General features: G+C 65.4%; 1 protein-coding gene across 8 annotated transcripts; it reads right to left on the bottom strand.

Annotated features, from left to right (window-relative positions):
• Positions 1 to 2,893: 2,893 nt before the first annotated feature.
• On the bottom strand, positions 2,894 to 12,411 carry FXYD6 (FXYD domain containing ion transport regulator 6). Of its 8 annotated transcripts, none has more exons than XM_075723389.1 (8): positions 12,388 to 12,411; positions 4,846 to 4,905; positions 4,601 to 4,639; positions 4,414 to 4,488; positions 4,241 to 4,277; positions 3,906 to 3,955; positions 3,743 to 3,785; positions 2,894 to 3,161 (listed from the first exon to the last, which is right to left on the bottom strand). In XM_075723389.1, the coding sequence occupies exons 2-7, from the start codon at positions 4,901 to 4,903 to the stop codon at positions 3,757 to 3,759; spliced, it is 288 nt and encodes a 95-aa protein (XP_075579504.1). In that variant the 5' UTR covers positions 4,904 to 4,905; positions 12,388 to 12,411; the 3' UTR covers positions 2,894 to 3,161; positions 3,743 to 3,756. The 8 variants fall into 8 exon arrangements, with proteins under 8 accessions (XP_075579504.1, XP_075579499.1, XP_075579500.1 ...); XM_075723384.1 differs by having other exon boundaries at positions 4,846 to 4,908; positions 12,388 to 12,410; XM_075723385.1 differs by lacking the exon at positions 12,388 to 12,411 and adding an exon at positions 5,792 to 6,033 and having other exon boundaries at positions 4,846 to 4,908.
• Positions 12,412 to 13,068: the final 657 nt, after the last annotated feature.

Genomic DNA, 13,068 nt, shown 5'->3' with positions numbered 1-13,068 from the left:
TAAACATTAACGGCCTCGGTGTAATGTTTATCGCAGTCACGAGGGGAGGCACAGGGCTCCCACCCACCTTTGGGAAGGAGGCCCGGGAGGGGAGGGCAGGGTGCGCACCCACCGTGCCAGCTGGCGGGGAGGGCTGGGCCCCCCGGAGCTGCGGGTGTCCCTGTCCCAGCCAGGGGGGGGTGGCATACCCTCCCTCGCCCTCCAAACATCAGGACAACCAGGCTTCACCCCCCGCCGCAGAGGCGAGCCCGAGGCAGGGGGCAGAGGGATGGGCTCAGCTCCGGGCTGCGACTGCCTTTTGCTAGCGAGAAGCAGGCAGCACGCCCCATCCCCGCAGCCCGGCGCCGCAGGGCCCCAAAACAGCCGGGTCAGTTCCTCCCAGCCCAGCGTCGAGCTGACGGGGGGGCCCCGCGGCACCCTGGCACAGCGATCTCCGCGGTACACCCTGGACCGGGGGCGGGTACCGGGATGCTGCACCCCTCAGAGCTGTGCTGGCCCCGGGCGGCGAGGCCAGGTGCCAGGCGGGCTGTTCAATCCAGTTTGCTCTAATCTCGCCATCGGGAGTCATGCGCTGAAGCCGATTAGCGCTGCGGTGGCCGGGGGAGCCCAGGGGAGCGCTCCCCTTGCCATGCCCAGGGCTCAGCCCCGGCCGAGGAGCACGGGCGCCCGGAGCCCACGTAGCTCAGCCCCGGTGCTGCGGGGTGAGGCCAAGCCCCGGGAGGGTGGTGCGTGGGGCTGTCCTGCCGCCACGGAGCCACGGCAGTGCTCAGCGTCCCAGCGACTGCGACACAGAAGCTCCTGAAAGGCCGAGGGACAAGGGGGCTCTGTGCCCACCTCCCTCGGGGCTGTGCAGCCGGGCTGGCCGCTCACGCGCTCCCTTCACACGGTCCCTGGCTTTTGTTGAAACTGCTGCTGGCTGCAGAAAAGAGCACGGCAGGGCAGGGGCTGGGACAGCCCGCCGCCGCTAGCACAAAGCCCGTCTGTGCTGCCCGCGGTCGCGCTGCCACTGCTCCCCTCCGCCCCAGCCTGGCTGCCAGCGCTGCCCGGCGCCGAGGGACAGCGTGGGAAGCTGCCCGCCCGCTCGCCCAGCCAGCCTTCCCGGCAGAGCTGCAGCCCTCGGCCCCTGTCCCGTTCCCCGCAGCCTTTCCCCCGAGCCCTGGAAACGCCATGGCCCTTGAGACGACGCAGCCAGGCACCGATAGAAAGGATATTTTATTCCTTTCCCCCCTTAGGTCACAGCACAGAACACACCGGTCCTTCACCACAGCAGCACAGTCGCCTATTTAAAAGGAAACACAATAGCTCAGTTTATTTTACAACAGTCAGGATTTTGCCATTTCTACACACCACAGGGATTTCTTTGTTTCGTGTGAACACCGACGGCACACTACAGACACCATGGGCACTCCGACGCGGGACACGCACACAGCTGACACTCGGGGGCTGGGCTGCGCGGGGTCTGCTCTGCCCAGGGCTGCGGAGCAGCGGAGGCAGGAGGCAAGCAGAGCTCGCTCCCTGCGACGGCCGCAAGGAAGGGAAGGGACAGGGTGCCGGAGACACGGTCCCTGTGCCCCGCACAGATGGGACAGAGCGTGCTTCCCAGTGCCGCCAAGGGATGCAAAGCACACGGGGACACAGTCCACGCTGGAGGCAGGGCCACTGCGGTGGGGTGGGCAGAGCAGAAAACCCTCTCAAAACCGTCCTGGAGGAGAAGAACCTCTTCCCGGCACGTGGATGGCACTCTGACGTGCTTCAACACAGCCCTGGGGACCCCCCACTGCTGCCTGGGCTGACCCTGCCTTGGCAAGCACCCACAGCCGAGCTGGCCGTCCCCAGCCCCAGCTGAGGCCACGGTTTCGCACGCCCACGGGCTGGGGGAAGGGGCCAGACTCACAGGTTTGTCTCCGACCCACGAGCAGACACAAGGTGACGATGGACACTGGGCTCAGCCCCTCTGGAGCCGGCACGTCGCCACTGTGCAAGCTCGGGCGTGCAAAGCCCCCGAGCATCGCTCGCTGCTGCTCCGCAGGGAGAAGGGGCAGTTGACACCGGGGGGCTGACGACACGTAGCCTCCACGGGACGACACGCAGCACTGTGTCCTGGACCATGGCACAGGGAGCGACAAGGCATCGGGAAGGGCAGGGAGCACCAGGAGGAAACACCGCTGCCCCTTCCCTGCCGGAGACAAGCAAGGACAGGGTCTTCCCTTCAGCCCGTGTTTCTCTTTAGCCCTCGGAGACTGTTTGACCTGCCCACCTCCCTCTCACGGGCAGGCAGAGCGTTGGCGAGGAACTGCTTTGTGCTGGTTAGCAGGGTCACCGCTGCACGGCCGCCCTCTTTCACAGGTCACCTTGCTGGGGGATTTCACGGGCTTCTCTGCCGCCACAGCTTTTCCTCACATTCGGAACAGCATCCCCCACAGACGGCTTGGTTTTAGCCAGGGACACAAACAGGGAGTGCCGAGCGGGTGAGAAAGGGGAGCTGCCTTCAGCCTTAAATCCAGCACCCAGGTGCCACCACCCAGGGCAGCCAAGCTGTGGGACGTCCCCGCCTGACTCGCCCTTCGCCGCGGCTGCCTTTGGGCCGGGGGTGCGCAGGAGGATTATTGCTGAAACGGCAACGCGCGGTCCCGAGTCACGCTGGGCAGGCCCCCGGAATGCCACCGGGCTGGTCCCCGAGCCCTGCCCAAAGCCAGCCGGGGGGACCCACGAGCCTGCGGCTCCGGGAAGGGTGGGGGGACGCGGGGCCCCGCTGGGGCTGCAGCGGGCTCCCTGCACCGCAGCCCGTGCCGCCCTGCCCCGCGGCTCCCCATCCTGGGCTTGGGGGGCGGCCCAGAGGGGCAGCGCCTGCCAGCTGCACACAGCCAGAATCACATCCACAGCACGAGAAAAGTGAAGAGAAAGTCACTATTACAACATCAGCAACAACTAGCCCTAGCGGTAATGATCATCTCACGTCAACATTACACACCACGGGAGGCAGAGAGGACGGTGAGCGGAGTTAAGTCGGGTTAGTAAACAGAGAACCGGTGCTGAAGTACAGAGGGTAACACAGACACAGCAGCTTCGCATCTCCTTAGAGGGACCTGTTGCTGCGATTTCAGTTTCCTCGCAGGCCACTGGCATCTGCGGTCCGAGCATCTGTCCTCAGGTCTGTGGGTCTGCACGGGAAGGAGAGCAGCGCGTCAGGCTGGGAGCAGCACTGCCGCCCTTCCCTGCGCAGGGCTCGCCCGCCAGCAGCACAAACCGCGCTCCCGCCAGCACGGGCTCCAGACTTGCCCCCCTCTCCGAAAGCGGGCCGTGGCCCAGGAGCTCGGGGGAGCTCTGACTGCCGGCGAGGACCGAGATGCCCCAGGGGACTTGTGCTCAGTTCTCTAGAGGCCCTAAAAATAAAACCGCTTTGGGGTGGAGGAGCAGAAGGAAAGGAAACACAATACAAGGGAAAATCCGGACAGATGCTTCCTTTTCCTGCTGGGCTGCGGGGGCTTGCTGATCACAAGACACCCAGGACCTCGCCAGCACTGCATGTTTCCCCGCCACAGCCCCTAGCAGGGCTCGCTGCTGCACCGAGCTGGGGATGCAGAGCTGCCCAGTCCAGCAGACTGGTCTACTCGGAGCCCCGCTGTTGCCCCCCTACACAGCCCCAGCTGCCCCCGCTTCCTTCCCAGCACTGAGGCCACGACAGCCCTCGTGCCACCTCCCACGCTGGCCTGGGCCGGGCTGCGGCAGCCCTGGGACTCACCGCATGGCTCTTGTTCAGTTCTCTGCTTTCTGTGCTCCCGTTGCTGCAAAGGGAAGAGCAGAGCTGTTCGCAGCGCCTGCCCAGAGCTGCGTGCTCCGCGGGCAGGCGAGTGCGACGCAGCAGCAGCGGCAGAGCGCGTGCGGCGCGGGACGGGCGACCTTACCGTTTGAGGTGATCAGGTTCTCGCCCTGAGCCTCCTCGTCCCCCGGAGCCCTGCAAGAAAGAGGTGCACAGTGAGGGCGGCTGGGACCTGCACCCCGTCCCAGGGGGTGGGATGCCCGGCAGCGCGGGGGCACGCCGGGGAAGGTGCCCGGGGAGCGTGCAGAGCTGCTTCACCACCCAGGAGCTCTGCAGCAGAGCACGCCTCTGCTTTGGGCACCAGGCACCCGAAAGGGACGCTCTGAGAGCGCGGCCACTCTGCCAGCTGCGGGAGGGAGCCCGGGAAGAGCTGAGCACAGGGCAGAGAGGCTCTCCAAGGGAGACGCTGCCCTCACTCACCTGGGCTTCTGGTTGAAACTGCACCTGCACCTCCTGCCTGCAAGGGGAGAGAAGCGACATGAGCGTGGCCAAAGCGGGAACGGGCCACGGCCTTTCCCAACAGCTGCCCCCCATGAGAATGGCCCCCACCGCCCCAACCCGCATGCCCAGCACCCACATGGTCCCTGACTTACTGAGTATGAGGAGAATGCCGACGGTGAACAGGACCACGGCGAACACCAGCCCCCCGATCCTCAGGCTCTGGTAATCTGGAGGGAGGAGACACGGGGGCTTGCTCGTGGGGCAGCCTCTTTTGCTCGCCATCGCCCATGCACACCCGTCCCCGCCAGCACACCCATCCCCACGCACGGCGGCGCTCACCGTAGTTAAAGGGGTCCTCCTCCTTCTCCTGGGTGCCCACTGCAAATAAGCAGACGAGGGGTGTGAGGCGAGCAAGCCTTCCGGCCGAGCCCCTGCAGCCCCCCACCGCCCCGCTCCCCGCTGGGGCTGCCGCCCCACGCCCCGCTCCAGCCCCCTTGGATCGGAGGGGCGACCGTCCTCCGGGGCCCCGCAGCCTTTTCCCGCGCCCCTGCCACCTCCCGCCCGCGGGACCGCTTGGCACCCACCGTCTGCCACAGCCGCCGGCACCATCAGGGAGCAGAGGAAGATCAGCACTGCCTCCATGGCTGCTGCGAGAGAGGGGAGAAGCGGGCTCAGCACCCGGGCGGCTGACGGAGGGCACCGCGACGGGGCTGGGGGGCACCGGAGGGACCAGAGGCAGCCCGTGCCCGACTGTGCGGGCAGGCAGGGCTGCGCAGCCCTTGCAGCCCACGCTGGGAGAAGGAGCCAGCCTGGCCCTGGGCAGCAGCCGGGGGCCCGGCCACGACAGCCGGTGCCATAGCTGCGCCCAGCCCGACGGGGACACGGCAGCTCCTGGGTGCAAAGGAGGGGAAGGGTTTCAGCAGACAGACACACAGACTTTTTGTGGGGCTCTGTGACATATTTTCAAGCACCTCTGCACCGCTGGCTCTGCTCCTGGCACAGATCTCAGTGCAGTCTCAAGGTTGCGCTGCAGGCAATGGGGCCAGCACAAGGGCTGTGATCTCTCCATCAAGGTCGGTGCTGTGCCCTTCACCCAGAGCATGCTTTAATTTGTCCCAATTAGCATAGCAATTACAGCACATTCCTACAATGAGGTCAGCGGCCCTGGTGGGATATGAGCTCGTGGCCGCGCTTGCCCCCCCCAGCTCCCCACGCTCACCTGCAGCAGCAAGGAGGGACCGCACATAGCCCTCGGTGCCCCGTCACAGCTGAGCCCATCCCTGCCCCTCCACAAGCACCAACGCTGCCCCTGCGCGGGGGCGCCCGGCCGGAGCGCAGACCCTTCTCGAGGGATGCCAGCCTGGGTGTGACAACGCGGCGGCGGGGCTGCGACACTCCCTGCCAGCTCGGGGCAGGGGCTGCACATCTCCGCACCCCGAGCTGCTGCTGCACCCGCTTGGGATGGGCACCCAAAGCTGCTGGGACCAGCTGACACCGCTGCTCTGCAAAGGGAGGGCCCCGCCAGCGCACCCGGTACCTATGAACTGGCCCCTGGCACCGCGGGGCCGGCACCAGCGTCCTTTCTCCTCCTCCCGAGGGGACAGGCAAGGGCCAGGGGATGGCTGCCCTCCGTCCTGCCAGCTGGCACGGGCACTGCGGCCCCAGCCGCCGCTTCCTGGGGGGTGGCTGCGTGCGGGGGACACCTCTTGCCAGGAGGAGAGGGCTTGGCAGACGCGTCTCCTTCGAGGGAGCGAGCCGGGGGCTCGGGAGCGCAGAGGCAGGTTGGGCGCTGCCTCCCCGGCCGCCCACGGCTCGCCCGCCCGGGTGCAGGGCTCTGCTTGTTTGTGTTTTGCTGCTGCCAGGCAGTCAGCAGGCGCCCCGAGCACAGGGCTCGATGGCCATACATGGTGCGGGAGCGCGAGGGCTTGCTGCCCGCGCGGGGGAGGAAGGGGGGTTATCGGGCGCCCTGCGCGGCACTGATAGCACAGAGTGCTACAGAGCTGCTGCAGCTGCTACGCTGGATTAGCGCCAGTAAGAAAGGGGCCCTCGACAGAGCAGGAATTCAGCTGGCTGGCGGATGCAGATCCCCAGCATGGTGCTACTCAGCCCCTCCAGAGCCTGACCCGATTCGGATGCAACCTCCATCCCAGCCCACCCCCGCTGCCAGCGGCGGGGGGAGGCAGCTCAGCTACCCCAGGCCGGCTCCTCGGGGCACCAGGGTCCCCCAGATCCTGCTGCCGGCCCCTCGGCCTGGTTTGTGCTGCGAAGGTGCCCAGAAATGGCCCACAAGGAGTGGGCTCAGCAGCGCCCATCACCTGCCAAAGCTGGCCCCAGCAGCATTTTGCTGCGCAGCCGGTCCCCGGTGCTGCCTTCGGGAGCCAGCTCCCATCGCGCCTGCGGAGGAAGCAGCATCCAGCACGGCGCCCGGCCCCGCGAACGTGGGGAGCACGTTTCCAGAACCCGATGTATTCATCGTAACAAGTTGCGTCCCATGATAATTCACGTCCTTCCCTCCCCTTCCATGTCTTGTCATTTTGAAGTAAATGTGTTTTATCTGAACACTGGAGGGTTTAATTTCCCTTGCCTGCAGCTGCCGCTGCCATTGTGTAGCGCGGGGCTGCGCTGCCACGCCGCGCTGGAGCGTGCCGCTGGCTCCCGGTGCCCAGACAAGCCCCCTCGTTTGCTGAGGCACGTAATTCTGGATAATTACCAGGTCTTAGAAACACGTACAAAGAACCCAACAGCTGGCGATACAGCAACTTCTAGTTGCACATTCTCCTATGTGCTTTATCTCATGTCCTTTGTCTATTTACTGCCGAGGCTGCCAGCGCAAAATCAGTGTCATTACCCAATAGGAGGGTGTTGTATGTGCACAAGGAGATGCAACACAGCACATGCCATTGCTAGATGAACGGTATTAATTGGCTCTTGTAGTGTATTAACGATGCCTTTATTTTTTGAACAAATCGTTCATCAGCTTTTGACTGGGTTTTTTGCCCTTATTTGACTGCTACTGCAGCAGCAGCTCAGCGACATCCCCTGGAGCACGCACTCGGGAATTCGGCACTATTCACAACCGTCCCTGCCCTGCGCTGAGCCCCGCCACCCCAGCCGAGGCGTGTGGGAGCCCTCTCCCAGGGGCCGAGCTCTGCTGCCGGCAGTCCTGGTGCGAGCGCCGGGTGCCGGCCGGGCGCGCTCGCCCCACGCACGCTCCCCTCGCGCAGCCGGCAGCCCCGGCGCTTTCTGAAGGCAGCATTTCGCAGCCCGCAGCCCTCGGGCTCAGCCCGAGTCACTCGCCATGCACGCCATCAGCCCTCGCACCTCTTCAAGTTCGGGGTGCTCCCAGTGACGCCTGGAAAGGTGCTTTACAGCACAGGACGGCCCTGCCTGCAACGGTGAGAGGGTCTGACACGCGGGCCAGAGGTCCCAGAGCAGCTTCCGAAACGCACGAGCCGTGGTGCTGGCTGCCTGGCTGCGCTGCCAGCACTAACGAAAGCGAACGTCTCCCAGCTCCGGCACCCGCCAAAGGCTTTGCTCCCCGCTCTCCCGCCGCCAGCCCTCCGCAGCCGCCGAGGACGCGGGCCAGCGCTGGGGCCCCGCTCAGCCACAGACGTTGTTTCCAGTCCTCCGCTCAGCTTTTGGCTCCGTGCATTTAGTGCAGCAGAGTTCACTTTTTTGCGAAGCCAAGCACACAGCACACATATGTTCTTTGTTTTTCTAACTCAATTCCCCAAATTCACACACTTCCGCACGCTAGAACTTCTCTCCGCACGAGTTAACCATCAGGATTGGCGGTGTCCTTGCTAGAAAAACAAACACAGCATTCTGGAGTGCAAATGAGCCCAGTTCTCCTCCAAGGAAGCATATGCTTTGCGAAGTGCCACAGGTTTTTTGGGTTGTTTCAAGCTGGCCCACCCACTTTTTCGTGAAGCTGAAATAAAGTGAGAAGAGCAAACATTGCAAAGGCTTTGCCGTTTTCCCCGCTCGCGCCTTCAGACCGCAGCGTTCAAGGCACGAAGGCGCCGCTCCCTGCCCTCCGTTCAGGCTGAATCCAGCTTTGCACAAAGGCAGCGGAAAAATAACAGCTGCCCGATGAGCGACGGAGCCCCGTGCCCGGCCCCGCGGCACAGCCCACGCCTCGCCCGCGCTGCGTTGCCGGGCAGAAATCTCCCCGTTTTCTCCCCATTAGCGACACAAAGTTTGCAGTCATGCACCCGTACAAACCACGGGGAACGGGCAGCGCGTGCACTTCGCATGCGACTTGAATCAAAACATGGGTTTTTCCTGTTAAAGCTGCAAGATCTGCCTTAATACAGAGAGAAGCAGAGCAGCACAGGAAGCGGGGCAGCGGTACCCAGAGTTCTCCCTCCCCCTCCCCTCGTCCCAGCCTGCAGTTTGAAGAGCAAAAAACAAGTGTTTAACACCCCATCCCCATCTGCATGGCAGAGCGAGAGCAGGTGCCAGGAGGAGGACATCAGGCATTTGGGAGAGGCTCCCGGGTGAAGGCGGCAATGACGCAGCCCGAGGAAATACGTGGAGTTTTCTGTTTGGGGGCTCGCCCGTGCTTTCACTGAACCCCTCTCCCGTAGCATGGGGACGAGAGCAGGCTGGGGGACTAACCCTGCGCCACCGAGGCGGCCACGGCCGGACCTGCCCCGCGGTGAGGGTTCGCGGGTGGTGCCCACGCAGCCGCCCTCGCACCTGCACGCTGGCAGGGCCCGCTGCCCAGGGATGCCCTCGGAAAGCACCGCCCTGGGGCACCCTGCTCGGCCCCGGCACCACCGCGGCTGCCCCCCCGGCACAGCCTGGCCCCTGTGGGCCCCCAGCCAGGGCTAGTAGCCCCCGGAGCAGCACCCCAGGGCAGGCGGCACCCGGCTGGGGCTCGGTCCCGTCCTGCCCAGCGCAGCTGGCAGACGCCGCGTCAGGCTGCTGCCGCGCAGGGGCCGTGGCTCGCCTGCGTGGGTGTGAGTCAGGGCTGGGCGGCAGCGCCAGGGCCACCCTCGCCGCTCCCTCCCCACGCTGTGCTTGGGCTTCGGGCAACCGGAGCCGGGAGCCGCCCGTAGCCACGCGGGCGCAGCTCACAGGCACCAGAGCCGGCCGGATGATTCAGCGCCCTGCTGCCTCCCTGCCAAGCTCGTAGCCAACGTGCTTTGCTCTGCGCAAGGCACGGTCACAGCTCTCCCTCAGCCTCCTGCTGCTGGGTAATCCCCCCTTGCAATTCTGCATGTCATTGGGATAGTGTGTGTGCACGCATGGAGCGTGCGTGTGTGAGACAGGGGAGCGGGAGAAATCCGGGCAGGCAGACCCAGTGCCTCCTGCCCACTGATTAGCTCTCTGTAGCACGGCAAATAGTGCCAGAGCAAGGCAGGTAAATTTGTCACGGCATTGAATCTTGAAGTCCCATTTTCCTTTTCATTGTTTTTGCACAGATCAGCCCTGTCGAGTCTCAGCCATCACAGCGTAACGCTGGGCAGCCTCCTCCTTCCGTCAGGAGTCCCCAGGGCATCTCCCGAAGATCAGACCTAGTTAAAATCTCTAGTTTCTGTGCAAAGCCCCCCATACCGTGACAGCAGCACTCAGTTGCCTGGAGCGTTTAAGAGTGTGCATGTGTGAATGGACATTTCCAGCTATGCCTAGATGTGCTCTTCTGCCATTTCAGGTCAGCATCAATCTGCCTATTAATGCGCCTGTTGTTGCACCTCGTGTTCCTAAATGAGAGAGAAGGAGAGATTTCCAGCCCTCGCCACTCTGATACGGGCGGCACTTCCCAAATTCGGTGCCGATTCAAAGGCTGACCGGCTAGAAGACCAGGTTTGGGGTATCTCCCCAAAGCAGAGGCTATTCAAAGGAAGCCCTCTCCAGGAGCCCCCCAGGAACCCAAACTTCAGCCCTGCTTCTGCTGAACGAGACTCACACGCGGACCCCCACGGACCAGCCCTGGCCGGGTCGATGCCTGCAAGAACACGCCATCACAGGGGATCGCTGAAGGCGGCTAAGCGAGGCTCTGAGCGCACCCTGTGCTGCATCCCTCGCCTGTACCCCAGCATTAAACTGGCCTCCTGCGGGGCTTCTTCCAGCCTCGGGCAAGTGGCCCTAGAATGCCAGGGAGCCTCAGCCAAAGCTGCCTGGCCCTATCTGGCTCACACGCAGTCCCCGGCTCACCCCGACGATACACGTTTCCCAAACGAGAAGCGGCAGGCACGAAACAGCGAGGCTAGCCCTTCATTTGAGGCAAACCTCCAGCACAATGACTGCCGAGCTAATGGCCGCCTGGCAGCGCCGGCTTCGGGAGAGCAGGCGGGAACCCAGCCCACGGCTCCGGGGAAGCAGTAAACACCACCTCCTGTCAGGAGTCTGCTGCTCCTCTTCTCTCCTTGTTTGCTTACCAGATAATTGGGTGCTGTAAACCGAAACAGTGCACCTGCCTGAACCGTGCCGTCCTCCGCCACACCCAGCGCTCCCCAGCCCTGGCTGAACCCCGGGCTCCGCGCGCTGAGCGGGGCATGGCCGGGCAGCACAAGGGGAGTCAAACAGGTCAGGCCTTTAAAGCAGAGGTTACCTGGCAGGTCCCGGTGGCAAGAGAAATCCAGATCACCCGAAACCCCTGAAATAGCAGCGTAAGAGAAGCTGTTCCAAGCTCCCGCGTGTCCTGGGGTACCACAACACTGCCACGCTCAGCAGAGCATCAAAGAGCAGACATTTTCTCCATTCTCGCCTTCTCCGTTCTCTCCTTCCTCTCTCAGCCACGACCACCGCTGAGCACAAGGCACGCAGAAGTCCCCCCCAGGCGTGGCCACCGTCCCTGCCGGCACCGCTGCAGCTGCATGCCGCGAGGAGGGCCAGCGGGGTGGCACAGCCCCTCGGCAGGACACCTCTGTGCCATGCCGCCCGGTGCGAGCGGTGCCTTCTCCGTGCTCGGGCAGCACAGCGATGCGACAGCCATGGAGTTTGGTGACCTCTTTACGCTTTGGAAACACACAAACAGCCCAAAAGGCAGGCACAGGGTTACAACCGGGCACGAAGCTGCCAGTTTGCCGTGCCGGGGAGCTGCCCTCAACACCAAAGTCTAAGCTCCTGGCAAAACCGCGACCCTCTGCGATGTGAGAGTCATCAGCCTGAATGGCTACGTTTCAAGGAGGCAGCTGAAATTCCAAGGGGAGCGCAAAACATGCGCCTGAGGAGGGGACGGCGCAGCCAGCCCCACACCTCGTGGGCACGGGGATGTTCTCCGGCAGGCCCACGAGCACGCTCCAACAGGTGGCCTGGCTCCGCAGCGAGCGCACGTCACGCTGGCAGCTTTCCCTCACGCGCTCCCCATCACTCCACCTCGGAACCACGCTCCTGCTGCGTGCGGGCAGGGGCTCTCTGGGCTTGTCTTCGTTTCCAACCGGGAGCAAAACCACCCAGGGGGACTAAAAATCCCAACGGGACCCAGCAGCACCCCGGAGCGCCGCGGGCTTGCCGACATGGGTGCCGGAGACCGCTTCAAGTCCTAATCCAGACGCGGCTTTTCCCGAGAGGCTGCTCTTTCGTGCTGCAAAGCTTATTCACATCCACACAAACCACCTGTCACTTTCCCTCCCACAGAAATATTCCTGCAAGATCCGAGTTCCACCACATGGACTCCGAGATCTGTTTCTACGGGAAGCATTAATTACACACCCCGAGAGACACGCTCTTCCTTTCCTCCGGTACGCCTTCCCGGGATAAAGCACTCGGCTGTTTACGTGCTGCTACGGCGTTACTAAAATATTTAACAACAGAAGCCGGAACGCTGCCAAAGGCGTGGAGCGGAGGATTAGGGCGCTGCTCCCCGAGACCCCGGCCGGGCAGCACGGGGGAGGCAGGCGTGCCCCCGGGATACCCGCGGTGGTCGCGGCGGGGCCGGCCGGGGCATCCCTCCGGGCGCGGGGGGCCGGTCACCAGGCAACGGCGGGATGAGGGCCGGCGCGGTACCCGGCGTTGCCATGGCAGCCGCCGGGGATGCGGGGGGCACCGCTCCGGCCCGGGCAGGGCGGGGGGGGGGGGGGGGGGCCGCGCCCCGGCGGCTTCCCCGGCAGAATGCGGGCGCACGGAGCCCCGAGCCGCCCCCTCCCCTGCCCGCCCGCCGCGGGCCCCGGACCCACCTGAGCTCGCCGCAGCGCAGCGGAGCGGAGCGGAGCGGGTGTCGCGCCCCGCTGCTCCGGGCGGTGCCGGCCGGGAGCGGAGCGGAGCCGGGCGTGGCGGGCAGCGCGGGGCGGCCGCACAAAGCGGCGGGGGGGGCGGGGCGGGGGCGGCGCCTGCCGCCGGCCGGGGGGCGCGGAGGGCCCGGCCCCGGGCGGGGGGCGGCAGCGGAGGGCCGGGGCGGCGCCGAGGGCGAGCTTGTGGTCGCCGTGCGGGAGTGTGCGTGGCCCGGCGGGGCGCGGCTCGCCCCGCTGCGGGGGCTCGGAGAGCGGCGGGCGGGGCGGGCCGGGGAGCGGCCCCCGCTGCGCGCTGCCGCCTCCCGCAGCCGCCGGGCAGTGCGGGGCAGCCCGCGGGCGAGCAGCAGCCCGCCGGAGCGCCCGTAGGCCCGGCACGGGGCGAGCACAGAGCAGCCGGGAAACGGCGCGGGGGCTCTTCCCCCGGCTGCCGGCCTGCCCGGAGCACCAGGGCGCAGCTGGCAGGGGGTGCCATGCCGCTGGCAAGGGGATGCCACGCCGCTGGCAAAGGGATGCAACGCTGCTGGCAAGGTGGTGCCACGCCGCTGGCAAAGGGGGTGCCACGCCGCTGGCAAGGGGGATGCCACGCCGCTGGCAAGGGGGTGCCACACTGCTGGCAAAGGGATGCAA

This window comes from Pelecanus crispus, chromosome 19, assembly GCF_030463565.1.
Source record: "Pelecanus crispus isolate bPelCri1 chromosome 19, bPelCri1.pri, whole genome shotgun sequence".
Classification (NCBI taxonomy): domain Eukaryota; kingdom Metazoa; phylum Chordata; class Aves; order Pelecaniformes; family Pelecanidae; genus Pelecanus; species Pelecanus crispus.
This window is presented reverse-complemented; position numbering and strand designations above follow the sequence as displayed.